The 26503-nt window shown below is 31.1% G+C and overlaps 4 protein-coding genes across 6 annotated transcripts; 2 read left to right on the top strand and 2 right to left on the bottom strand.

Annotated features, from left to right (window-relative positions):
* On the bottom strand, window positions 1-5295 carry LOC112702090 (uncharacterized). Its single transcript, XM_025752988.3, has 2 exons — window positions 2480-5295; window positions 1-825 (listed from the first exon to the last, which is right to left on the bottom strand). The coding sequence occupies exons 1-2, from the start codon at window positions 5127-5129 to the stop codon at window positions 470-472; spliced, it is 3006 nt and encodes a 1001-aa protein (XP_025608773.1). The 5' UTR covers window positions 5130-5295; the 3' UTR covers window positions 1-469.
* Window positions 5296-12249: 6954 nt separating this feature from the next.
* LOC112702088 (DEAD-box ATP-dependent RNA helicase 53, mitochondrial) lies at window positions 12250-16118 on the top strand. 2 transcript variants are annotated; one of them, XM_072199918.1, is made up of 8 exons: window positions 12284-12866; window positions 13001-13128; window positions 13290-13701; window positions 13972-14070; window positions 14150-14374; window positions 14555-14716; window positions 15146-15344; window positions 15383-16118. In XM_072199918.1, exons 1-8 carry the CDS (start codon window positions 12477-12479, stop codon window positions 15625-15627), a joined length of 1860 nt encoding a protein of 619 aa, XP_072056019.1. In that variant the 5' UTR covers window positions 12284-12476; the 3' UTR covers window positions 15628-16118. The 2 variants fall into 2 exon arrangements, with proteins under 2 accessions (XP_025608771.2, XP_072056019.1); XM_025752986.3 differs by having other exon boundaries at window positions 12250-12866; window positions 15146-16118.
* A 263-nt stretch (window positions 16119-16381) lies between these two features.
* On the bottom strand, window positions 16382-21342 carry LOC112702089 (uncharacterized). The gene is made up of 7 exons (XM_025752987.2): window positions 20672-21342; window positions 19539-19686; window positions 18782-18973; window positions 18282-18410; window positions 17743-17912; window positions 17180-17310; window positions 16382-16750 (listed from the first exon to the last, which is right to left on the bottom strand). Exons 1-7 carry the CDS (start codon window positions 20970-20972, stop codon window positions 16685-16687), a joined length of 1137 nt encoding a protein of 378 aa, XP_025608772.1. The 5' UTR covers window positions 20973-21342; the 3' UTR covers window positions 16382-16684.
* Window positions 21343-23801: 2459 nt separating this feature from the next.
* LOC112702087 (putative pentatricopeptide repeat-containing protein At3g49142) lies at window positions 23802-26175 on the top strand. 2 transcript variants are annotated; one of them, XM_025752985.3, is made up of 2 exons: window positions 23802-24386; window positions 24470-26175. In XM_025752985.3, exons 1-2 carry the CDS (start codon window positions 24330-24332, stop codon window positions 26027-26029), a joined length of 1617 nt encoding a protein of 538 aa, XP_025608770.1. In that variant the 5' UTR covers window positions 23802-24329; the 3' UTR covers window positions 26030-26175. The 2 variants fall into 2 exon arrangements, with proteins under 2 accessions (XP_025608770.1, XP_025608769.1); XM_025752984.3 differs by having other exon boundaries at window positions 23808-26175.
* The last annotated feature ends 328 nt before the right edge of the window (window positions 26176-26503 follow it).

The raw sequence follows: 26503 nt of genomic DNA, 5'->3' as shown, positions 1-26503 counted from the left end.
TTAGCAAACACAAACCAAGAAGTCAAACTTCATTCTCAATCCCAATGTATGATACAAACTTGAGTTTTGGTATTAACATTGATCCCACCCCCTCTCTTTGTCTAATTTATCATGGTCCAACTATATATATAGTGACTTTTTCAAAATGTTCTCACAACACATTTCTCTTGCTTCACTCTCACTCTAGTGCTAATAAGTGTTAATAAAAGTTAAAATAAAAAAAAACAGAAAATTGAAAACTCAAAGAACAAAATTAAAGGTGTGTTTGGTTCGTATTTTTATTTTTTTATTTTCAATAATTTTTATTTTTAGAATTTTATGAAAAAAAAAGGTGAAAACAATTTTTTTTCATAAAACTTAAAAAATAGAAAATACTAAAAATAAAAACAAAAAATAAAAACACAAACCTGAGTTACTAGCAGTGATAAAAATTAAACCCAACATAAACCCTAGACATACACTTTTTTCATCATATTGTTGTTATTTGAAATGTGTTTGGTTGTTTTGCTTGTGCAAGCATGTCAACAACTTCCCTCATGGTTGGTCTCTCCACACTTTGTTCTTGAACACATAACATTGCCACAAAGAACACTTGCATTGCCTCTTCCATTGGGATTTTATTGTGTTGGTTTAGCCTCTCATCAAGGATCTTCACCACCTTCTCTTTGTTCCAATTTGTTTGGAGCTTTGTCCATTGAACTATGTCTAGCCCTTCTTCGCCGAAATCGCCGCCCACCGGCCTTCTTCCGGTGAGAAGCTCTAGCAGCACTACTCCAAAACTATACACATCACTTTTTTCGTCCACTTTCAATGTGTATGCATATTCTGCAAAAATTATGCATATTAATAAAAAAAGCTCAACACAGTAAGATGGAGCAACAAACAGGTATATAATATGACATAGTTAAATTTTTATTAAATATATAGACAAATTACACTAATTATTTTAATAGAAATTAAAGTTATTTATAAATAAAATTCTAAGGACTTACACCATGTGAGTGAGGGTGGGAAGACATATATAGAAACTAATATATTTATTATATATAAAAGCTAGAGAAGAAGCTTCATTTTGAATTTTGAAACAATAATAAAAAAAGTTACTGTAAAATTAAATTAAAATTTATGAAAAGATAATCTAGATGAATCTATTATTGTACCATGCTCATGCTTCTTTTTCTTGGGTTTTGGGAAAGCATATCTTTTAGATCCCAGGCAGGAACCTTGATGAAAAAACCATATATATATATATATAATATAATATAAATATATATAGGCATATACCATATATAATTATATATGATGTGTAATAATAATAGAGGGAGTTGGTCAAAATAAAAAGAAAAAAAAGGTGCAATGTTTTGAATAATTCAGAGTATTTATGGTTTCAAGGCATGCAAAAGCACAAACACAATTAGAGAAAAAAAAAAAAAAGCAAAAGAAAATTCCTTTGTGTTAGTGGAACCTTTAATTTGGGTGAGTAAGTAGTCTCTAGGAATTCACGTAGATGCAGAGAGTGTATGCATGTGGACCCAGAAAAACAACAAGTAATCCAAAGTATATGCTATTCTTGCAGCACTGCTAAAGAAGAAAGAATATATAAACCATGCAACATTTTCTTTCAAGATTCCCTTTGACCTTTCATTTTGAAATAACTTTAAAAACAACATCTAGTTTATAAAAAAAATTATCAGTAAATCAATTATCATATATTTATACATAATTTTAAATATTTTTAAAATTTAATTATTCTATTAATTTCTGTACTCTTATAAAAGTTTTAATTAGATCTTTATAATTTAAATATTTGTAATTGAATTTTTATATAAATAAAAATTTATAATTAAATCTGTACTAATTATTATTTGTATAAAATACTAATATTTTAGAATATTTACTTTTAAAATATTTCACAAGTCATCCTATATTAAAAATAAAAATAAATATTTGAAAAAAATGTATATTTTTAAAAGAAAAAAAGTTAAAAATTAATAAAAAATTATAAAGTTTAAATATTTTTAAAAAAATGTATATTTTTAAATATTTCCAAAATTTAATTATTCTATTAATTTTTATACTCTTATAAAAGTTTTAATTAGATATTTATAATTTAAATATTTGTAACTGAATTTTTATATTAAATAATTTTTTTTAATTAAATCTGTACTAACTATTATTTGTATAAAATACTAATATTTTAGAATATTTACTTTTAAAATATTTCACAGTCATCCTATATTAAACATAAAAATAAGTATTCAAAAAAATTATATTTTTTAAAAGAAAAATTTAAAAAATACCTTTTTAAAAATTTATATCTAATATGAAGACTTAAATTACAAATTTGTAAACGATAAAAATTTAATAAAATTATAAAGACTAACCGGATAATTAAACTTATTTTTAGTATATATATTTTGTATAATAGTAGATTTTGATGCACACGTAACAGAGTTGAATTTAGAATTTAGAAATATACCTGGAGCAATGTAGCCATAGGAACCAGCAATGGAAGACATGCACTGAGAAGCAGCAGAGTCATGCAAGAACTTGGCAAGTCCAAAATCAGCAACATGAGCCTCAAAATGAGAGTTCAATAAAATGTTATTGGACTTAACATCCCTATGAATGATGAGGGGAGAACAATCATGGTGCAAATAACAAAGGCCTTTAGCAGCTTCTATTGCAATCTTGAGCCTAGTTTCCCAACCAAGAAACTCACCTCTTTTCCCATGCAAAACTTCACCTAAGGTTCCATTTGGCATGTACTCATAAACAAGCAAATTGTCCTCTTTGTTTGAACAAAATGCAAGTAATCTCACAATGTATCTGTGCCTGATTCTCCCTAGAGTTTTAATCTCTGCTGATAAACCATTGTCATGTGAACAACCTTTGTTGATTCCTAGAAGCTTCTTAACTGCTACTTGTTCTCCATTTGGCATTGTTCCTCCATATACAACTCCTGCTCCTCCTCTTCCTATCACATTGCTCTCTTTGATGCAACCTATGATGTCCTCACTTCCATATTCAAGCTTCTGGAACGCTGTTAGCTTCCATGAATTCGCGCCTCGCCTCGATTTTCTGCTCTTGATGATTGCCAGAGTGGCAAACACCAATGAGCAGCCTAAAAGGGCGAGCGCGAATAGAAGCTTGTATTTTCCCGGAACCCCGGATTTCGAATTGGCCTTGACATGAGATTGTGACACTGATGATGAGGAATTGTTGCATGGATTCATGTCATATCCACATAGCTCAGGATTTCCCTCAAAGGAAGTTGAATTGAACACTGAGAATTGACCAAGTTCAGGGATTGAACCAGAGAAATTGTTGTGAGAAAAATCTGCTGAAGTTAAGCCTTTTAAGGATCCAAGTTCCTTTGGAAGGCTCTGATTCAAATGGTTCCATGAGACATTAAGATAATTCAATATGTGAATCTGAGAAACCTGAATTGGTATTGGACCAGATAATTGGTTTTGGCTCAAATCTAAGTATGTCAGCAATGAAAGTTTACCAATCTCAGGAGGAATAGTACCTGAAAAGTTGTTAACACTCAAATCCATCTTGAGAACACTCTTTAACTTGCCTATATCTGGTGGAATTTCACCTGAGAATCTGTTTCCATGAAGAAGAAGGATTTCCAAATCAGGAAACTTTTCGATTGAAGGCGGCAGGGTCCCAGATAAGCGATTATTGGAAAGATTCAACTGTCCTAGCTTTGATGAAGGTGCATCAGTGCTTCTTGGAAGAAAACCACTCAGATAATTGTTCTGAAGTTCCAAAAGAGATAGTTGAGGCAAATAGAGAAATCCATTTGGTATTGAACCTGTTAAGTAGTTCTGTCCCAATCTAACTCTCTCAAGTGTGTAGCATTCACCAAGATCATTAGGCAAAGATCCAAAGAGAAAGTTGTTGAGCAAAATCAGAATCTTGAGCTTCTTACCAAAACAAAGAGACCTTGGAACTAGTCCTGTGAGCTTGTTTGTTGAAAGATCAAGTTCAGTTAATTTACCATTCTGTCCAAGCCTTGAAGGAATTGAACCAGTGAAGTTGTTCTGCCAAAGCTTCAGCACTTGCAAATTAGGCATCTCAGCAATGAAACTTGGAATCTCACCATGCAACCTATTGATGAATAGGTTCAATAGTGTAAGCTCTTTTAGGCCTTGGAACTCAAATGGGATTTCACCTGTTAGCTCATTGTTTGAAAGATCAAGAGACTTCAAGCTGCTCAAATTCCCCAATTGAGGAGGGATTGTTCCACTTAGCTGATTTGTTTGCAAGAAAAGTGTGTCCAACTTGTTAAGGTTGCCCAACTCGGCCGGAACTGGACCTTGCAAGCCGCAATTCGCAAGGTCCAGATGGACCAGGTTGGTCAACCTACCAAACTCTTTTGGAATTCCACCATCAAATTGGTTGTAATATCCCAAGAAAAGTTGTGTCAAGTTGGTTAAGTTTCCAAGCTCAATTGGTATGAAACCTCTCAAATCATTCCCTGCTAGAGAAAGATAATTGAGCTGAAACAATGTTCCATAGCTTGAAGGGATTGAACCATTGAAGTAGTTCCCGCCAAAACTCAGGTACTTGAGGCTATGGAGATTAGTGACACCAAGAGGGAGTGATCCGTTGAACATGTTGTCATAGGCATCAAGAACCTCAAGCTCCTTGAGTTCATTGAATTGCCAACTACTCAAAGTTCCACTAAACATGTTGTTGGATATGTTCAAGTATTTCAGCAATGGTAGTTTGTGGATATCATTAGGGAACTCTCCGGAGAGCGCGTTGCCGGCCACAGAGACATTGACAAGGGTCTTTAGTCCCGTGATGGCCGGCGAAAGTGATCCGGAGAGGTTGAGGTTGGATATGTCAAGTGCAATCACAGAAACATTTCTGTGGTCGCACTTGACACCTTCCCAAGTAGTGCAAAGGGACATGTAGTTGGACATGTTCCAAGTCTTGAGTGACAAAATAGAAGTGTTGTTGTTGACTTCAAAACCTTGTTTGAGAGAAACCAAGATTGAAGCTTGACTTCTCAAGGACATAGGAAATGAAGAAACACAAGAAGGGTAAGTGAGAGATAGAAGAAAAAGAAAGGCAAAGAGTGTAAAACTGAAAGAAGAAGGAGTAGCAGCCATGTTAGTATTCTAGAGGAAGCTAAGCTAAGAAAAGAAGATACTAGTGAAGTTGGAATATGAATATGCAGAGAGAAGAAAGGTTGTAGCTTTAAGTTTGTGTGATGAAATTGGAAGATGCATAAACAAAACCAAACCAAACCAAAATAACAAGCAAACATATACATATGCTTTGCACGCACATCTAACTTTCTATAAATAAACAAAATAGAAAGGAAAAAAAAAATCTTTTATTATTTTAACTATTTTGTGCTGATAAATTAATATAAGAAAATAATTATTTTTTGGTGGAAACTCGTGTGCAATCGACTTCACGTGAAGTTGATAGCTGAGAACCGTTAGATAAAAAATTAGTAAAATCAGTTAAATCATCTAACCGCTACGTGAGTTTTTTTATGATGTATATAAAAATTACACAACTTTTCTATTTGTATTTTTAAAAAGAGAAAATATTTATTTTTTGGAATATACTATTCCATTTCAAAATATACTAACATGCATATTAATTCATTCTTTTATTTGTTAAATATGTGTAAAAATAATAAAAAAATTAATTAAAATGATAAGTGATTTATACTAACATGCATATTAATTTATTTTTTTCAAATTTTGAAAATAAAAAAATTATAAATTATATATAATAAAAAATATTTCAAAAAAACTAATTATTCCCATTATGTATAGAATAGATATAAATATTTATGTTATGTCTTATTTAACATTCACTCATTCTTAAACTTTCATATAACTTTCAAATATAAATAAATAATTTTAAGTACTTTTGAAATACACATTAAAAAATATATTCTAATATATTATGTAAATATTTTTCTTGCAACAGCATCCTATGTCTCTTTTATTTTTTCCTCTCTTTTCTTTTTATTTTTCCCCACATTCACGCACACACATACATAAACACACACAACTTTGGTGTCATCTTTAGCTTTCTAAAAAGCAAAAGCAAAAGTGGTGTTTGGATAGAAAAATGCATAACCACAGACCATTTTTGATATATAACCAGTTAATAATGTTTCTTTGGTATTATGTCGGTTCTTGAGCCCATTGGCAACACTATTACTTTTATTATTTGATATATTATATTTAGAAAATTTATAATTAAATTTTTATATATTTTTTTGATTAAGTCCATATACTACTTTTAGTTTTATAATTAGATTTTTTTTAATATAAAAAGTTTACAAATTAAAAGTATCTATAATTAAAAATCTTATTAGATCTTTAACTACATGTATATTTTTTACAAAAATATTCTAATAATTTTAATATTTTTGAAATAAAAAAATTTAATTATTAAATTAAATATAATATAAATATTTAATTAAAAAATATAAATATTTAATTACAAATTTTTGAAATTATAAAAGTTAACTGAATAATTAAACATTATATTTACTTAGTCCAATAAGATGCTGAACAAGATTTTGGAATCTTGAAGCAGCTGATACGATATAATCTTAAACCATATTTTAGGTACCAATCGTGTGAATCAATGAGATCATACGAATGTGCAAGGTGAGTGTACCTATTTTTGTTTTTAAATGTGTGGAAGAGATTTATATTTTATATTTTATTGTTAGATGTTAAAACATACATTACAATGTGACATAATAATGTTATAATGTTTTTCAATCTTACCTTGTGACTCTGAGGCTTGGTAACTTTTGGATATTACTTCTCTGAAATAGAAACAAAAATACAAAAACATAAATATGAAAATGGATATTTTCTGTTTCAATTTTAATTAGTAAAATGCATTTTTTTTAAATAAAGTCTATTATTGATTTATTGTTATACTATTAAAAACTTTATTAGTTTAATTTGATAATGTTGATTTTTTTTTTCAAAATATTGATGAATTAGTAACACATATATTGTTGAGATGAACTAATATTGATGAATTAGTTAACTTTTGTAATATAAAGTTGTTTATCTTAAATTTTAAATTATAAATCTTAAAAAAAAATAATATTGATTAACTAAAGATTGATTAGTTGTATTATTTTTTTATATGAATAACCATAATTATAAAAGGAAAAAGTTATTTATGTCATAAAATCACTCATACAAAATATATATAATTTAAGGTAATTTTTAATGTTAGTTCTTTTAATTTCAGCCGTTTAATTTAAGTGTTAAAAAAGTTCTTTGAAAATTCTTTTGTAAAAAAATTCTTTTTTATATTAGTTCTATTGTTATTTGTTTTATGTTGGTTTTTTTTATTTTTAGAGTTGATTAAGAATTAAATTTTAATTTTTTTGTATATAAAATTTTGATATTATATCATAAAATTATTTATCTCAAAAATTTAAGTTAATACGAGAGAGCAATAATGGTTATCTGTAATCATTTGTGTTATACCAAAAATGTAGTATTTATCAATAGATGTCTTTCTAATAATCTTTTTCCTCATCATCTTGTATGGCAATTCAAGCCCTTATTATATTATAACAATTCATGTTATTTTTTCAAAAGAGAGGGGGAAAAAGCATTATCAGGTTAGTAATCAATCAAAACCAGATTAAAGAAGCACTAGCACGTGTATGTTTACATTAAACATATCAAACATATTATCAAATCATTGATTTAAATCAAGGAATGATTATGGAAAAGTTACTAACAAATTGGTTACTCAATTAGATGAAGATGAAGTAAAGGAGCCATCTTTAACAATTGGAGCTTTACTTTTCCTTAAATTGTGTTATGAATGATCTCTCTCTACATATATGCATATATTATTATATTTATATATAGAGTAAAGTAATAAAAAACAGATTAATTCTTTAAAAAAAACTAATAAAATTATAATAAAAAAATCGTAATTTAAACTAATTTATTTATGTTTGTTATTATAAAGAATTTTATTCATATTTTTCTTAGAGATTAATCTATCCGAAATATAAATTTTTAGGAATTTATTTATTATTTTACTCATATATAGTAAAAAATACAAGGTTGAGAGGTGAAATTTAAAAAGTGGGGGTGGATCCAGCTGCATTAATCTCTCATTTTGAGATCATGCACTCATCACCAATCCAATAGACATGTCTAACTAAATCACCAAAAAGAAAATAAATTACATCAGCAATTTCACAATGTTTGGCCTTTTTAAAAAGTTTAATATATCTTTTAATTAATTATCATTTTAGGAATTCAATATAAAACATTTTTTTTACCAATTCTATAATTACTCTCTTTCCAAGATGTCTAAAAGTGGTTGGTTATAAATTATAATGGTTTCAATAGTGATTTACTTACTATGTTTCTTAAAAAATAAAAATGAATTATATACCCTGAGATTAAGTGGACCTACACAACATCTCAGAGAAAATATTAATATGATGTTTAGAAAGAAATTTAGTAGAACAACAATAACAACAAGAACTTGAGTGGAAGCCAACTCAAAGAAAGAGACAATCTTTATAGTTAAATAATGAGGATATAAGGATGAAATCAACCTTGGTCAGCTCATAAGCTCCAAAATTCAAACAGTTTAATTTCTTTTTAGGTAGATACCATTGGTCCCCAATACCTTTGTTTTCAATTTTTTATTTTATTTATCTACTTTCTTGTATATGTTTTTTTTTTTACAGTATTTTCTAACTCAAATGATTAATTTGTCACAAATTTGAGTTCTATTTAAAGGTTTGTTGGTGGTCAATAGGTTGCTGCATACATTAAGCAAGATTCGAACCTTCGATATTTGTTTAAACAGACGAATGAACTGACTACTCGATTAACCCAAATTAATTTTTGTTGTATATATGCTGCTTAGTTACAATTTCATCATAAGAATAAAAGCACAGTGCTCCAAGACTATAGCCTTATCAGTTATATATATCACTCCCTTTCACTTTAACGTGAATAAAGATAAAAGCAAAGTTCATTGATTCTTCTTTTAAGAGCATGTTGGGATCCATCATTTTAATCCCCTTCCAAAATGTGGACCAGTTTGAATCTTTTCTTTCTTTATTTATTTACTTAAAAAAAAAACTCAACACAATAAAATAAAATAAATAAAAAACAGAAACAATCGAGTAAATAAAACTAATAAAAAAAATTTATTGTTATTTTTAATATTATTATCAATAACAAAAAAAAAAAAACTACACTGCCTTATTTCTTATAACACAAAAAATAATTTATTAATAATTATTTTAACACCTGATTTTTTTACTAAAATATTATTTTATTTCTTTTTAACTAAATATTCTAAACAATCTTAAAGAAATTCATCAATATTTTTTTTCAGTTTTCCTTCTTACTAGAAACTCCTATCCTATTTGTTTATTTATTTATTATTTTCTCACCTTAGTTGTTTTTTTTTTCTTTATTATAATATTAAAATTAAATGATTATTATCAAATTGAAATTGGTCAATGGAAGTAAACTAAGATTGGGATGGTCATGTATATGCTTCAATTCAAGGCATGACAGTTGGGACCTGGAATACTGATTGGAAAACATGTTGGTCCCATTCTGGGAATTCATTGTTTTCTTTTGTGTTTTAGTGGGGTTTGGACCCATTTTAATTTCTACCATTTAAACACTATTTATGCCACTAACACCAAGTACTTTAGGTACACTTTTTGTGTCTCAAATTCAATTATACATTTGGAACATTATGGATGTCTAAATCTTCTATTATAATAGTAATTATAAACTCTCCTAGTTGAGTTAGATAATTATCTCAAGATAGAAATACTGTAACATTAAAAAATATAAATTTATTTTAAAAGTATTTTTAAAATAAAATAAAGTAGCATTTATAAATACTACAAATAAAAATATTCTTATATAAAAAAATGATTATAAGATATTGACAATTATTATATTAAGTAATTTAGTCAAATATGTAAAATATCTAATGATTTTTAACTAGAAACAGAGTTAAGATTAAATTTTTGAAAGGGACTAAAAATTATTCCTGTAATAAAAAAGAAACAAATAAAATTTTTAAAAGGCTTAAACCAAAATGTATACATATTTTATATAAAAATTATTATAAGGGCCAAAAAAAGAAATTGAATTGAAAAAAAAAAAAGAAAATCACATCATAAAACCCTTCCTTTGTCCACCCTATGTTTTTGTCTGATGCCTCCCTACACTGACCAAGGGGTGGCAGCAATGGAGAAAAGATGCAGGCAAATCATATTTTTCCTATCAAAGATTCCTCATTTATTAGACTTATATATATTATTTATCTAGATATAAATGCATGATACCACCTTATATATAGGGTTTGATAGAGTTTACTTATTTATGTATGATATGCAAATACATATATTATATATCGAAAATATTTGGTAACAAAAAAAAATTAGTTAAAAAAGTAGTTATAATTTGTCTTATTTAATATTTATTAATTATTACGACAATTAATGAATATTAAATAAGATAAGTTCTAGCCATTTTTGTTTGTCTCCCTAACATTATATGATTACAACTTGAAGGTAGCATTTTATTGAAATTAGGACTTGTTATGATGAATGAATCACCGATGCATTAAAAAGTTTACGTATTTATATATAAATGTTGTTTATTTGATTAAAGCATGATTTACTTTACCAATATCCTTATTTAAATGTTTTTTTTAATAAATATGAAATATTGAGATAGAAATATAAAAGTATAAAATTATATTTAATAGATAAAATATGAATAAAAATATTATATTTAAAGACATTAAATTAATATTTTTATGATATTTTTTATTAAAAAATATAAAAATATTAATAAAAAATACAATTTATTTTTTTAATTATTCTCATCAATTTTTTATAATTATATTTTTTTTCAAATTTTTTATATAAAAAAATAAATTATATTTTCATAATTTATTTTAATTTATTATTAAATAAAATATAAAAATATTAATTTTTATATTTTTATTTTTTATATCTTATTTTTAATATCTTATTTTTTATTTTTTTTAGAATCAAATACAGTCAATATGATCAATTTTTATGCACGTGCAAATATGATTATAAGAGCTGGATTTTAACTCTAAACTACTTGTAGTTTAAGGAATATTAGAGAGTTTGTTACTAAACTAAAAAAGAAAAAAGACAAGGTGTTCATTAATGTAGGTCAAAGATGGTCTTGCTTTATTTAAAAAAATAAAAAATAATAAAACTAATGAATTTAAAAGTTTCCTTATACAGTAGCTGCTACATGGGAAGGCAATGGAACATGTCAGTAAAGTAAGGAATCAATCTTTATCTAGAATTTATCATTCTATCTCCATTTGTTTATTCTATATTTAAACTAAATTTAGATCAAAACTAAACACGTGCATATAACTATATAAGCATATTCATGTGTTTTTTTTTTAAATTTCTTTACCATTTCTTTTGGACCTTAAGTTGGTTTTGAAACTTTCATTTTTGGTGATAGATTCAGTCCAAAATCCAAATACAAGTGTGTATAAGTAAGCCCATTGTTAATAGTGTAACCTATGACTAATTCTTTTATTTGGACCGAACCTGAAAAGTGACCTGGTCTCCCTTCATTTTATACGACCCGGGCTGGGACCAAATTAGCCGAGACGAAGTTCTAAATATTGAGCGGGCCGAAAGGAAAAAGGTGAAAACTCATATGAGTGAAAGTAGTCAGATAATGTGACAAAAATCTTTTTATAATGAGAAAAAAATGATTGTTTTTTTAATTTTTCTATAAATACTTAAATAACTAGAAAGCTATAATTTGATCTTAAAAATTGTACTAAATATTAGTATTACTATTTTTCATAAGTCAAAAGTTTAAAAAAGTGGATTTGGAGTTTCTAAATTTTAAATTTTACTTTAGACGATAAAGTATGATCTATCACCATTTATTTTATAGGTGGAACAAAAAAAATATAAGAAAAAAAATATCAATAGTCAGAGATATCACTTTATGTTCTAAAGTAAAAATTTAAAATTTAAAAAATTTAAAATTCAAAAAAATAACTTTTAAAACTTTTCAACCGAATCTTTACTTTTTTTTTTTAAATAAACACTTTTAAAATTAAAAAATCAAATATAAAATAATTTTAATATAAATATTTATTATTTAAATTTAAAAAAAGACTTAATACTTAAGAGGGAAAAAAAAATCTAAAAGCAGAGCGTAGCATAGTAGTAAAGTAGTCTTGCACGTAGAGGATTGGAGCTCTGACTCGAACAAAAATCTTCTGAATTGTGTTTCTCTCTCTTCACTCTGTTTGTGTTCCCCAAGCTTCGCGCTGCTCTCGCTAAAACCCTAAACCCCTAAATAGGGTTTGGAAAATAAAGTCTCTCCCTTTTCACATAATCACAGCTCTCTCTCTGTTCCATACAAACGCAGCTCAAAATGTTAACCACAATCCTCAGAAGAACTTCTTCTTCTGCTATCACGAAGCGCGCTCTCGCCGCCGCCGTAACCTCCACTACCGACCCCTTTCTCCACCGACTCACCTCTTCCTCCGCCGCCTCCGGAGATTCACCCGTCGGCGAGCTGCGACGATTCTCCGGGTTAACTGGTTTTTTGAAAGGGAGAGCCTTTCACTCTAATTCAGGGCCATTGAATTTCCGCTCCTCGTTCTGTTCTCGCGCGGAGTTTGCAGTTGAGGATTACGCCTACGAAGAAGGGTCTAGAGGGAACAGCGCCGATGAAGGTCTTGAGATCGCGAAGCTTGGGATTTCGCAGGATATTGTTTCTGCTCTTGCAAAGAAAGGAATCTTCAAGCTCTTTCCTATTCAGGTGAAAACGAAAAATCATTTTCGGGGTGGTTTGATGAAAAACAGTGAAATTTTTTAGAAATTTAGTGGCTTTAAGTTGATGATGACTTTGTATATTTATTTGTTTTTATTGGTTTGAATTTGGTGGAATTACAGAAAGCTGTGCTGGAACCTGCTATGCAAGGACGTGATATGATTGGTCGAGCAAGAACAGGAACTGGAAAGACTCTTGCGTTTGGGATACCAATCATAGATAAGATCATTCATTTCAATGCTAAGCATGGGTTGGTTTATTTATGTATTCTCCACTTGAATTTCGATTTTGTTGCTCTGTTTGAAATTGATTGTATTGAAGATGGATCAGGTGATTTGGTGTGGCTAGTAATTATAAAATATTCACTTGTATGTTTAACTTAGAAGTTTTTTTGTGGGTGATTTGTGCCAGGCGAGGAAGGAATCCCTTGGCTTTGGTTTTGGCTCCTACCAGAGAGCTTGCACGACAGGTTGAGAAGGAATTCCAGGAAGCAGCACCTAACTTGGATACCATCTGTGTTTACGGGGGTACACCCATCTCTCGTCAGATGAGGCAGCTTGATTACGGTGTTGATATTGCTGTAGGCACGCCTGGCCGAATCATCGACCTTCTAAACAGAGGTGCCCTGAATTTACAGGAAGTTCAGTATGTTGTTCTCGATGAAGCTGATCAGATGCTTCAAGTTGGCTTTCAAGAAGATGTCGAAAAGATCTTGGAGAGGTTGCCCCCTAAACGTCAGACTCTTATGTTCTCTGCAACAATGCCTTCTTGGATAAAGCAGATTACTCGTAACTACCTACAGGATCCCCTGACCATTGATCTTGTAAGTATGCAATGATGTTCTAAGCACTAGGAGAATTTCTTGGAGCATTAAGGCTAAATTCCCCCCATCAGAACTCATTTTGTCTCTTTCGAGGATTGGATTATTGATTTTCATATGAAACAACAGGGGTTTTGGTGCATTTGTGTTGATATGGTTTATTAGCAAAGTAGTCAAACATTTGATATTGAAAGAAAATCTGTTTGAGATTAAGTTGCTTGCTTATGATGGCATGTTGATCATTTTTTAACTGAGAACTTATTGGTGCCATAGGTTGGAGAATCTGATCAGAAGTTGGCAGATGGAATTTCGCTATATTCTATTGGAACTGATATGTATGTTAAAGCAGGAATTCTCGGACCTCTAATAACAGTATGTCTTCTTTCATGTACTATTAATCTTGTTGATGGACTTGTTTTTGCTGTCTTCCCTAAAGTGTATCCCTTGTCAGGAACATGCAAAAGGAGGAAAATGCATTGTTTTCACACAAACCAAACGTGACGCCGATCGATTAACATATGGCTTGGCAAAAACTGTTCAATGTGAGGCCTTGCATGGAGACATATCCCAAGCTCAGAGGGAAAGAACTCTGGCTGGATTCAGAAATGGACATTTTAACGTTTTGGTTGCAACAGATGTTGCTTCACGTGGGCTTGATATACCAAATGTGGATCTTGTAAGTCCTGCACTTTTTCTGTGTTATATGTTGTATGCATCTAGTCTCTGTCAATGATGTATGCCATCTTTGTGTATTGCATTATGTATAGGACTATAGGCAAATACTGAGATAGAGAATGCTATTATTAAGTTACTCAATTCTTTACATGTGACCACTTAACATGGTTTCTTCAAATAGGTAATACAGTTTGATCTTCCCAATTCATCGGAGATATTTGTTCATCGATCTGGACGAACAGGTCGTGCTGGTAAGAAAGGAACTGCTATTCTTGTTTATACAGAAGATCAGTCCAGGGCTGTTAAGACCATTGAGCGTGATGTGGGATGTAGATTTTTAGAGGTGATCTATTTGCACCCTACCCATTTCTGCCTATCTCTTCTATTTACTTGAAGACGTAGTGTGTTTAGCATTAATTTTCTGGTTCTATGAAATTAAAAGTTGTCTCGACTGTTGAACAGTTAAGGTTCCCTTACAGAGATGTTCCAAAAAGTTTATTGTTAGTTTGTAACTAAAGTTTTTCAATTACCGTGATATGCTAACCACCCGAGAGTCCTCTACGGTACTAAGTTGCTGAAATATTTAGTCTAATACACTTTTGCACTTAAGCAGCCGGTGAGCTACCATTTCTAAGTTGTTTATATTAGGGATTTTGTTGCTGTCATATATTTGTGGTGTTCCTCTGCTAACTTACATTATATGTTAGGTTATTTTTCCTTTTGTGCATAATAGATGGCTGAATTTATTTATTAATTTATTCTTTTTAATCAGCTACCAAGGATTGCTGTTGATCCTGGATCAGTGGACATGGGTGGTGGACGATTCGGTTCTTATGGAGGTGGAAGGGATCGTCGATCTGGTGATTCAGGTTTTGGTCGTAGTCCTGGATTTGGTCGTTCAGGCGGCTATGGAAACTCTGGGTTTGGCCGCTCTAGCTATGGGAATTCTGGGTCAACTTCTAGTCGTTTTGGTGACTCTGGTATGAGTCGACCCAGGGGGGATTTTCAGGTGATTCATCTGGGGGATCAGGCTTTGGTCGGTTTGGCTCCTCTGATGGCTTTGGTTCAGGTCAATCGGGGAGTAGATCCGGAGGATTCAGTCGTCCAGGGGGTTTTGGTGGTTCAGATCGTTCAGGTGGTGGTGGTTTTGGGGGATTTGGTGGTTCAGATCGTTCAGGTGGTTTTGGAGGTTTTGGCTCAAGTCAATCTAGTGCCTTTGGTGTTGCTGATCAGAACAATAAGGGAAGATTCTAACTTCATAAATGCTATCAGGGCACCACCACCTTTGCTTCATGGTGGTTTAGTTTTGGATTCTATTTACTGTCATTTTCTTGGAAACTTAAGGCATTTAGGCAAATGATCGTATCACTGAAGAGTGGAGAAGTTATTGCATAAGGACAATAAAATTCTATAGGTATTGGATTTCTCTTTTCTGGGGCTGTTTCATGCTCCATCTCTAGAAGTGAAAGAAAAGAACGGGGACGACCCTGTTATGCTTCCGGGTTCCAATAATCTGCCTTGCATTTGTGTTATAGGCATATTGCAATCTTGAAGAGGCAGCTTTATGGAGTGGTTATCCAGATAGTAATGTATTTATGGTAGTAGTTTCTGGGCCATATAAAATTCTTTAGGAAGCTGTAGGATGCTCTGCTGTTCTATACTATATTTACATTTTATTATGAAAACACATTCTAAACTAACTGATGTGTAATATTATCAATCAGTAATCCTTTTTGTTTCCTTCACCTTGGCATTAGTTCTAATTGATTTTTTCAATTGTCTTTTTGTTCATTGTAATCTTCACACAATTCCTAGATGGTCTAAAGTCTAGATTGGTTTTTGAATAATTTTGAATTGGTATTAATGACTCGCAAAACTAACAATATTTCTTACTTCACGGAGGATCAAATGGACACTAAAATCACATGTTAAATATAAAATTTATGAATGCATCCTTCTGATCTTGATTGCATGAAAAGTTAAAACAAAACAAAAAAATACAACTGTGTGACAATCAAGAACAAAAATGACAAGTTTAATCACAAATAAGAATTTAAGACACAACTCTGTTTAACCACTATAAGCTATTTACACAAGCATATGTATATGAGGGAATCAAGAGAGTGGGAAAGGAACTAAGGTCTAACAAGTGGCAAGTGCCATGTGCTAATATAAATTGAGTGTTACATGAATTGTATCCTTTAGCTTCTTAGTTTAGCCATTGTGTACTAATTCTAATCACTAAGAAATGGAGGTTGTAGAGTGTCTTCTTTCTCTTATTCCGCTCCAACATTTGTCAGCAACCACATATTTAACTATAACAGTCTTTCATGAAAAAGTTCCAAGCTAACCATGCTGCTCCAACAGCAGGCTCAACCTGTTCAATAAACCAAAGTTGTTTCAAAATTAATTCTTCAAGGTATGATTTTTGCTCTTTGATTTTTAAAGTCACAATTCAATTGAGTAAACTTGACGCTTATATGCTTTGCAGAAAGGTTCATTACATTCCAAAAATAAAAAAATTACAAATTTTCATGTTTTGGTTGGTAGTTTAATTTTCCAGTGTTATTCAATAGAAATTACAGAAATCGCCATGTCATACGGGAAGTTACATAGAAATGGATCATATTGGCAGTTCCTTTTGATTTTTATTAGATGACAACATAAATTTGTCTATGTGTACAGTCAATTACCTGTGAAACATTATTAAAAGTTTGCAACAATATTCAACATAATCTTAGAATAAATTCTAATATAAAAGCAGGACTGTGCAGAAATATAAAAACAAGTGACATATTATACTGACCTTTGGTCTAATTGGAAGTACCCGGGGAAAGTACTTAGAAATGCAATTTACTACTTCTTTTCCGATATCCCATCTCCTATTCGCTTCAAGAACACCACCAACCATCACAAACGGGAAAGCATCCTTGCCATCTGCCAAAATTCTCATCATATGTCAATAACAGACAGGAAAAATCTAGAGCTCGTGTTAATGATCCAACATTTCGTGCTTTCAATGTTTCCATGTTTTAAAAGGGCGTTCTTGAGGCCTAGTCAATGAGTTAAATTTCCTTGGTATATTCCATTTTAAACTCCACGCGCAGCATCGAATGCAGTTTTAAATAACGTTTCCTGAATTGCTTTTACGACTAAACATGAGTTTGTTGTAGAGTTACTGCTGAAAGATCACCCTAAAATTAAACTGTTACCTCAAAAGAGTTACGAACAGGCTTCATAAATATCTTCCGAGTATTATTAATATAGATTACATTAGAAAACTAGATTCCCAGACCTTTTTTTTCGTCCCTATATATACCTATCTAATGGGTATAAAAGTCAAGTATTTGAAGTGAGATAACCCCTAACCTTGACCACTTAATCCAAGTCTCTCTACAACAGCTTTGACACTTGAAGCCAGCTCTTGTACAGATTCTAGCAAAATCTTATTTGCAACCTCGTCCCCAGCCTCTGCACAGGACACGACAAGCGGTACAAGTGCTGCAATGCGCGCCCAAGATGGATCTGCGTAGGTCCACCTGATTTTCAACGTGACAACCAAAGATACTGTGATTTTGTGATCCAATGTCTCTCTCAATTGTATGGACGGATAAATTCTCATTGAAAGAAGACAATAATCAATAAGCCAAATGAAGCCATATAATTGTAGACTTCAATTCAACCCAACAACATAAAATAACCAATATATCAATCAGAAAATTATTTCTGACTTATAAGTTTGGTTCTCTGAAATAAAATTTTAAAAACTTGCCTGCATTTATCCTACAAACAAGCAAGGGACTAATGTATACCAAATTTTTAAGGACCTCATCATTTGCCTCCACAAAATGAGCAAAAAATGTACTAGTTTACTTAAACATATGAAATGTGGAATCATTTGACTGTACCCGATTAATTCTTCTGCGGAAGAAAGATCGAGTGCTTGTAAAATACTATTCGTAAGCCTTGTACTAGGACCTCGACCATCATGCGCTTTCACTACTGCAGTTAAGGCCTGTGCAGCGATTCCATATCCACTGCAGAGAAAAAAAATGCATACCTTCAACAAAATAATAGGCAGAAATCAAGTGATCAAGTCGAAATTCAAAAGGAAGACCTTCCCCGAGTCCCTATTTGTAGCTCTCCAGGAATATTACTAGTGATGCCAGCATAGAGCGAAGGGGCTTTTAGAAAAAGTAAAAGGCCAGATTAACTTAGAAACTATAAACCTCTTCTAGCTAATTGAACTCTTAGTCTGTGCCTATGTTCGGCACAGGAGAGAGAGAGAGAGAGAGAGAGAGAGAGAGAGAGAGAGAGAGAGAGAGAGAGAGAGAGAGAGAGAGAGAGAGAGAGAGAGAATGGCTGGGGAGAGATCATGAAAGACAGAGAAATAATCGCGGCGGATTACCTGCCCCAGTCACCTAAGACAGGTCCAGCACCTGCAGCCCTTGCTTCTTTGCCATCCTCTGTAAATCCATATGCAATGGTCCCTGTGCCCGCAATCAATACACATCCATGAAGCCTACCCATTGTTCCACTTGCCAGGGCAGCCACAGCATCATTCCGAACATACAGCTTCACGTGGCTTGGGAATATATCCCTGTTACATCAAGTCGCAACATATCTTAATTGATAGTTCACATCTTCATTAAGCAGTGGAGAAACTATTGCTATGGAAACTAAAACGCACAAATTATTTTAAAAACTGAACCGGAAAATGCACAAACAAGTTATTTAATTTAAACTTTCAATTATTTACAGATAAGCTGCCTAATTTCATTGTGTGATGTGTCCTAATATTAGTTCTTTATGCATACTGCTTCTGTAAATTCAAAAGGTGAAGATATCCGGTATTAATCAATTAGAGTAAGACAACAAAATAGAAAAACTAGAAGCAGCCGAGGCTATTATTTATGACAGGATATAGAAACAAATTCCTTTTCTTAATTAATATATAGAAGGAAAAAAAACCACGATAAATAACAGACTCAATTGTATTCTTAAATTATAAATAAGACAGAAAAAATAATGCATTACATAGAGAAAACTAACCAATAAATCAAATAAGTATAGTTGTTAAGTTTCTTCTAACAGCTAAAGAACACAAACAACATGACTTATTTATCCGAAAAAAAAAAAGGTAATGTATACTTATATTGAGCAACCTAAGCCAATTGAGAATTCTTTGTTGATCTGTTGGATGGTTAACACCAGATACAGCCAAACAAACAGCTCGGACTGAAGATCGTTTTGAACCACATTTTGAAAGGGCATCTGCCATGACTTGCTCTAATGTTTCCCTTGCAGCAATTTCTGTAGAAGAAGTTATTCATGGCAACAACTAACAATGTAACTTCTTTTGTGACATGATCTTCTTTTCATTTATCACATAAATTTTTCTAATTTTCTAAAAAATTGCTGAAACCATCAATTTGTGTCTATTATTTATGCATCATTTTATCTTGTAAAAGGAACAAATAAAAATGCTGTGTGTCCTTGGCAAGGAGGCACAACCAATAACTTTTGTTCTATGTGGAGTTGAAAAAGATCAAAATAAGAAATTCATTATTGAGAAAAGAGGGATAAGAAGGTACAAAGTGGAGTTAAAAAAAAAAAAAGAGAAAAAGAAAGAAAAAAGAAAATCTCAAGACAAAAAATGACAATATGAAATTCAAAAAACATTAAAATAATACAACCCTCCCAACAAAATATGAAAAAACTAGAAACACTGCTAATGGAAAGTATATCATCCTAAAACACAGCCATTGGAGTGGTAGATAATGCAGAGTTTTAAAACTATAAACTGCTCAAACAAAAGAAAAGGTACCAAAACTTTGCAACTTTCCCTATCAATAGCCAAGAGCTTTGTTCTAGGCCATAGTCTCTCACAAGTCATTGCTACCTTGTAGGCTTTTATATAAGTTAAAAAACTAGCATTCTACCTACATAAAATATCAACAACTTTCTCCAATACAAAATAGATTTTCCTTCACCAATTTACCTCCCTAAGCCATTATCAACATCCCCCTCAAATGTGTAAAGGAGAATGTACTTCCCAATAAGCTAAATTGCTCTCACTATTACTCTCCTCAATTTACCCAATCCACAAAGGGAATTGAATATGATAAATAACCAGTGACCACTGAACAGTAAACTGAATTAACTAACCAAAACAACCAAAACCATTCTCTAAAATTAGCAGAACTCAGACCCAACAAAGCCAGAAATAAAATCAACCTTTGAAACCAACCCACAAAGTAAAATCAAACAAAAAGGCAACTTCCAATTAGTCAATTACCTCCAACACTGTTGTGATTAGAGCAGCCAGCAACAGCCCTTGCAAGAATTGGAAGAGACTGGAGCTGGGAATGGGAAAAAGAAGGAACCATGGGCAAACAAATGCAGACAGTTGATGTTGTTCCACCATCCAAACCCAAAAGAACACCATTCTCACCACCACCATGTCCATCAGAGACAGCCATGTCATCCTCAAAATCCCAAATTTCACCATTCCTATACCTCTTCATAGCATCAAGGACCAAAACCTGTTCTTCCTGTTCCCCTTTCTCCTCCTTCTCTTTCTCCTGCTCCGGCGTCATCACTCACTCACTCACACACACTATTTGAATCGAAATCGTTAGAGAGAGAAAGAAAGAGATCAAAGGTGAACGGCAAAAAGAGGACAAGGGACAAAGACAAGGAAGAAGAGAACACAGGAGAAGGAGAGAAAATAGATGACTATTAAAAATTAAAACTTAAGTTAACAGAAATTAAAAATTGAATTTTTAATGATTTTAGGGTGTCCCAATTGGACGGCCACTACCCTCTATACTCCATTACTCCTTCTCCAGAGAAAGTTGAATTTTTTTTTGCAGCTTCCACCAAACAATAAGAGAGAGAAAGACTGTTTCGAAAAGTCCTAGGTGCAAATGTGCAATACCCCCAATTCTTGAAATTTTTGTTTATGATATTTGGATTCTGTGTTTTTTTAAAATATGAACACTTGGAGTGTTATTCTCAAATATGGAATCGATTAATTAAAGAAATAGAAATTGAACTATATAATTTATAAGAGAAATAAAAATTAGATTGTTCGATTTATGTTAAAAAATTTGAGATACATAAATTAGATCCTCTGATTGGTATATTTTTTATAATATTAAAAATAAAAAAAATTATAATATCAAAATATATAACACCTTTTATTTTCATATTCAAAAAATGAATCCTAATTTTTACCTCTTAATTAATTCTTATTTTTTATATACAAATACAAAATATTTTGATAATTTTCAATCTAAAAATATTATACTTACACATAAAATTAATCACTGATTCAACTATTAATATTTGTATCATATATATATATATATATATATATATATATATATATATATATATATATTTTGTATTCTAATCATGTGTATATTAAAAATTAATCATTAAATTAATTATTTATATAAAATATATATTAAGATATATAAATATATAATAATTAATCTAAAAGCTAGTTTTAATATATATTTTATATAAATAATTGATTTAATAATTATTTTTTGTATATATTTAGTGTAGTTATTTTAATTTTACATGAATAAAAATTTGAAGTGAATCCATATTCTAATAATAGAGGACAGCTACACGTGATTATAAATACTTATGTTTTTTACTCATGATGATATTGATTAATAACATAGTAACAAAATTGTAATGGTTAGTTCATTAAAATTAAATTTTTGTTTTGAACAAAATTAACATATTTGAAAATTTTAAAACTACAGTTTTTTTAAAATTAAATTAAATCTTCACTAATAATGCTAATATAAATCTAAAAGATTAAATTGTCAATATAAACTTACACTTAGTGTATAGTTTTTTTGTTGGGGTGTTAACATAGTTAACTTTCAATTGGGACTTGGGAGAGATGAGCACATTTTATTTATTTATTTATTTATTTATTTATTTATTGTGGACTGGGAGCACATTTTATTTAGCCCTCATGTTCCATGATTCTGATATTTGTTTGCATAAAATAAAATCCAAGAAGTAGGTAGGAAGTCCATAAATGCAAATATGTGCTGGGGTTGCACTGATTATTTATCTTTAATATATAGAATAATTTAATTTAATATTGAATCATGAATAGTTCTTTGCTGACTGTGGATAAGGACAAGCGAATAGGACAGCTCACATCACAAAGAGAAAATTGAAAATTCAGAAAATGACCAATGTAGTCTTTTGTATTATCTTATTTAAATTTTTATTTCTTTCATTTTTTATATATTTTATCCGAAATATCTTTACTGTTTTTTGTAGAAAGTAGAGGGTATCTGATTAGTGATGATAACATAATCCGGGGCGACCAATTTTATAATTGTTCGAGACATCCGCACACAATTCTACCACGATTATGTAAGATTAGTGGTTTGAAATCGTTAAATAATTTAATAAATTTGATTAAATTATTATTTTATGGCTAGTGAAAATGGAATAACTTAATATATTTTAGCTTGAAATTTTTTTTTTTTTACAAAAGCAATCTTAAAGAAATAACATCGTAGTTTTTTAAAAATAATTTGTGTGATAAAATATGCTTTTTTTTTACAAATATTTCATGTATTTTACTAAATAATTATACTGTGTATATATTAACAATCAACTATTAATCAATTACTGTGCATATATGTGTTTAACATTTCAATAATTTTTTATAATACTATTTATATAAATTTAATTATTTGTTTACAATAAGTTTGATTATTATAATAAATTCAATTATTTTAATAATTAATTATTTATTTAATTAAAAAATATTTGAATTAATATATATAAATATAGAATAAATAATTTAATGATTATTTTTATTATATTTGTCGTAACGTTTAGAAAATTATTTAGAAGATTAATTATAGCTTTTTCACGTCCAACTTTATCCATGCACATGCATGTGTTTGGTTGTTTCGATATAGACATTATAGCCATCCATGAATTCTCACTTCTCACCACACTAATATTCCTTTGTTTCAACAGAAAAAATAGGGAAAAGAAAATCAACAAAGGAAACATAAAAAGAAAATGAGGTTTTCTATCGTTTTGTTAAGAAAAAAACATAAAAGAAAGAATAAAAATGTGTGTAAAGGTGTTCATGGACTGAATCTAATTCGTATATTTAAAGCGGTATTTATCTGAATCTAATTCGAATATAAGGAAATTCGAACCCGCAATCTTTAAAGAAATACGAAAAAATTGTGCCATTTAAATTATAGTATGTTGACAATTTACTTAGCGTACTTAATTTAATTAAAACAAATAAATACAACATTTTTATGTTAATTTAACATTTTATAATAATCATAATAGTTTATGAAATCTATTTAAATTTCAAAATAAAGGTTACATTTATATATTATTATACATACAATAAGATTATATTTATCATTTTACAAAGTTTTGATTTTCTTTTTCCTCTTATTTTGTCTTCATCTTCTTTCTTTTCATTTTCTCCTTGAAAGTTGGAATGAACCAAAAGCTATATATATATGGAGGTTGAAGCCCATTTCATGGTTGTATTGGTTTCTGGTGCTAATGAAGGTCCAAGTGGGTACAGTGCCATGCAATCCAACATAGACAAAATAACATTCTCAAATTCATGAAACCTCTTCATTTTCCCAAGTTAAAAGCCTTTGTTTCTTCAAAAATAAAAACTTTGTCATCCCCACAAACCCCCTTCTTTTATGAGGAACTTCTGGGCAAAGCATTAGACCAATACCCAGATATAAAAACCTTGAAAAGTGTCCACTCCAAGATTTATTACCTCAGTTTTCATGACAACCCATCTCTAGGAATCAAGCTCATGCGAGCATATGCTGCTTGTGGTGAACCCGGGTTTGCACGGAAGGTGTTTGACGAAATTCCTGAGAGAAATGTTGTGTTCTATAATGTCATGATTAGAAGTTATGTCAATAACCATTGGTTTGATGATGCATTGCATGTTTTCAAGGCCATGGTTCATGGTGGGTTTAGTCCAGATCATTATACTTACCCTTGTGTTCTGAAGGCTTGCTCGTGCTCTGATAATTTGAGCTTTGGGTTGCAGCTGCATGGAGCTCTGCTGAAGGTTCGGCTTGATTCAAATGTGTTCGTTGGGAATGGTCTCATTGCAATGTATGGGAAATGTGGTTGCTTGCTAGAGGCAAGGCGTGCTCTAGATGAAGTGCCAAGCAGGGATGTTGTATCGTGGAACTCAATGGTTGCCGGATATGCGCAGAATATGCAGTTTGATGATGCATTGGAGGTTTGCCGGGAAATGGAGGCTTTGAAACAAAAACCAGATGCAGGTACATTGGCTAGTCTCATGCCAGCTGTAAGTAACACATCATCTAATAATGTTTTGTATGTTAGGGATATGTTTATGAATTTAGACAAGAAGAGTTTGGTTTCATGGAATGTGATGATAGCCACGTATATGAAAAATTCTATGCCTAGCAAAGCTGTAGAGTTGTATTTAGAAATGGAGAAAACTGGGGTAGAACCTGATGCAATCACTTGCGCTAGTGTTCTTCCAGCTTGTGGGGATCTCTCGGCTTTATTGTTAGGAAGGAGGATTCATGAATATGTTGATTGGAAGAAATTGAGTCCAAATTTGCTATTGGAAAATGCATTAATAGACATGTATGCTAGGTGTGGATGTTTAGATGATGCAAGAAAAGTATTTGATAGGATGAAACTTCGCGATGTTGCTTCATGGACTTCATTGATATCTGCCTATGCTATGGCTGGACAAGGTTGTAACGCTGTGGAACTCTTTACAGAAATGCAAAATTCTGGTCTGAGCCCAGATTCAATTGCCTTTGTCGCAATTCTCTCGGCATGTAGCCATTCAGGACTACTGGATGAAGGGAAAATCTATTTTAAACAGATGACAGATAAATATAACTTAACACCAAGAATTGAACACTTTGCTTGTTATGTAGATCTTTTAGGGCGTGCCGGTCAAGTAGATGAAGCTTACAATTTCATCAAGCAGATGCCGGTGGAGCCCAATGAAAGGGTGTGGGGCGCGCTGCTTAGTTCTTGTCGTGTGTACTCCAACATGGACATTGGGCTTTTAGCAGCTGACAACCTACTTCAGTTGGCTCCTGAGCAATCAGGTTACTATGTCTTGCTATCCAATATTTATGCAAAGGCCGGAAGATGGAAAGAAGTCACTGCTGTTCGATCATTAATGAAGAGAAGAAGAATTCGAAAAACACCTGGAATCAGCAATGTTGAGCTGAACAATCAGGTTCATACTTTTCTCGCAGGTGACATGTTGCATCCACAATCAAAGGAGATCTATGAAGAGCTTGGTGTGCTAGTGGGGAAGATGAAAGAGTTAGGTTATGTCCCTGAGACCGATTCTGCTCTTCATGATGTGGAGGAGGAGGACAAGGAATGCCATCTTGCTGTCCACAGCGAAAAGTTAGCCATTGTGTTTGCTCTGCTGAATACTCAAAATTCTCCAATCAGAATCACAAAAAATCTTCGTGTTTGCGGAGATTGTCATATTGCTGCAAAGCTTATCTCCAAGATTGCTGGACGGGAAATTGTCGTTAGGGACACCAATCGGTTCCACCATTTTAAGGATGGTATATGCTCTTGTGGAGATTATTGGTGAGTTCCCAGTGAAAGTATAACTGTATCCTACAACATTACAATAATTTTGAAATATAATCTGTATATGATGGCAGAGAATTTTATTTATTTTTAACATTTTTTCTGTACAAATATACTCAACTTTTATTCAATATTTTTGGTTCCAAATATGATATTTAATTTACTAAGCGATTTAATTCAATAGCAATATAACCATGGCTGGAGCTGGACAACTAAGCCATGCTCAATTGGATTATTTATTTCTCTCCTAATTGAAAAATGTCAATATTTAGTCTCTCATACTATTTCAAATAAAATTGTTTCCAATTGTGGAGTAAGTTAATTTATTCTAGTCATTGACTCTTTTCGGATACATATCAATGCACTGAATTTACAATTAGTTAGTCGTTAGATAATCTTCCAATGATCAAGTTTAACGTTTGATCAATTTTCGTTCTTTAAACAAGATAATAGTTAACTCTTCATTTCGCTTTTC

Source organism: Arachis hypogaea, chromosome 7 (assembly GCF_003086295.3).
Source record: "Arachis hypogaea cultivar Tifrunner chromosome 7, arahy.Tifrunner.gnm2.J5K5, whole genome shotgun sequence".
Classification (NCBI taxonomy): domain Eukaryota; kingdom Viridiplantae; phylum Streptophyta; class Magnoliopsida; order Fabales; family Fabaceae; genus Arachis; species Arachis hypogaea.
The sequence above is the reverse complement of the archived record's forward strand: the minus strand, read 5'-3'. Positions and strand labels throughout refer to the sequence as shown.

What these genes read in the sequence shown, in the direction of transcription:
- LOC112702087 (XM_025752984.3), top strand. Translation starts at nt 24,023, where the DNA reads ATGAAACCTCTTCATTTTCCCAAGTTAAAAGCCTTTGTTTCTTCAAAA.
- LOC112702090 (XM_025752988.3), bottom strand. Translation starts at nt 5,129, where the DNA reads ATGGCTGCTACTCCTTCTTCTTTCAGTTTTACACTCTTTGCCTTTCTT. An exon ending in CTATGGCTACATTGCTCCAG is followed by an intron (nt 826 to 2,479) that starts GTATATTTCTAA and finishes TAATTTTTGCAG; the next exon opens with AATATGCATACACATTGAAA.
- LOC112702088 (XM_025752986.3), top strand. Translation starts at nt 12,477, where the DNA reads ATGTTAACCACAATCCTCAGAAGAACTTCTTCTTCTGCTATCACGAAG. An exon ending in TCAAGCTCTTTCCTATTCAG is followed by an intron (nt 12,867 to 13,000) that starts GTGAAAACGAAA and finishes GTGGAATTACAG; the next exon opens with AAAGCTGTGCTGGAACCTGC. An exon ending in TGGGATGTAGATTTTTAGAG is followed by an intron (nt 14,717 to 15,145) that starts GTGATCTATTTG and finishes CTTTTTAATCAG; the next exon opens with CTACCAAGGATTGCTGTTGA.
- LOC112702089 (XM_025752987.2), bottom strand. Translation starts at nt 20,972, where the DNA reads ATGACGCCGGAGCAGGAGAAAGAGAAGGAGGAGAAAGGGGAACAGGAA. An exon ending in TCCGCAGAAGAATTAATCGG is followed by an intron (nt 17,913 to 18,281) that starts GTACAGTCAAAT and finishes GTTGAAAATCAG; the next exon opens with GTGGACCTACGCAGATCCAT. An exon ending in TACTTCCAATTAGACCAAAG is followed by an intron (nt 16,751 to 17,179) that starts GTCAGTATAATA and finishes TTTATTGAACAG; the next exon opens with GTTGAGCCTGCTGTTGGAGC.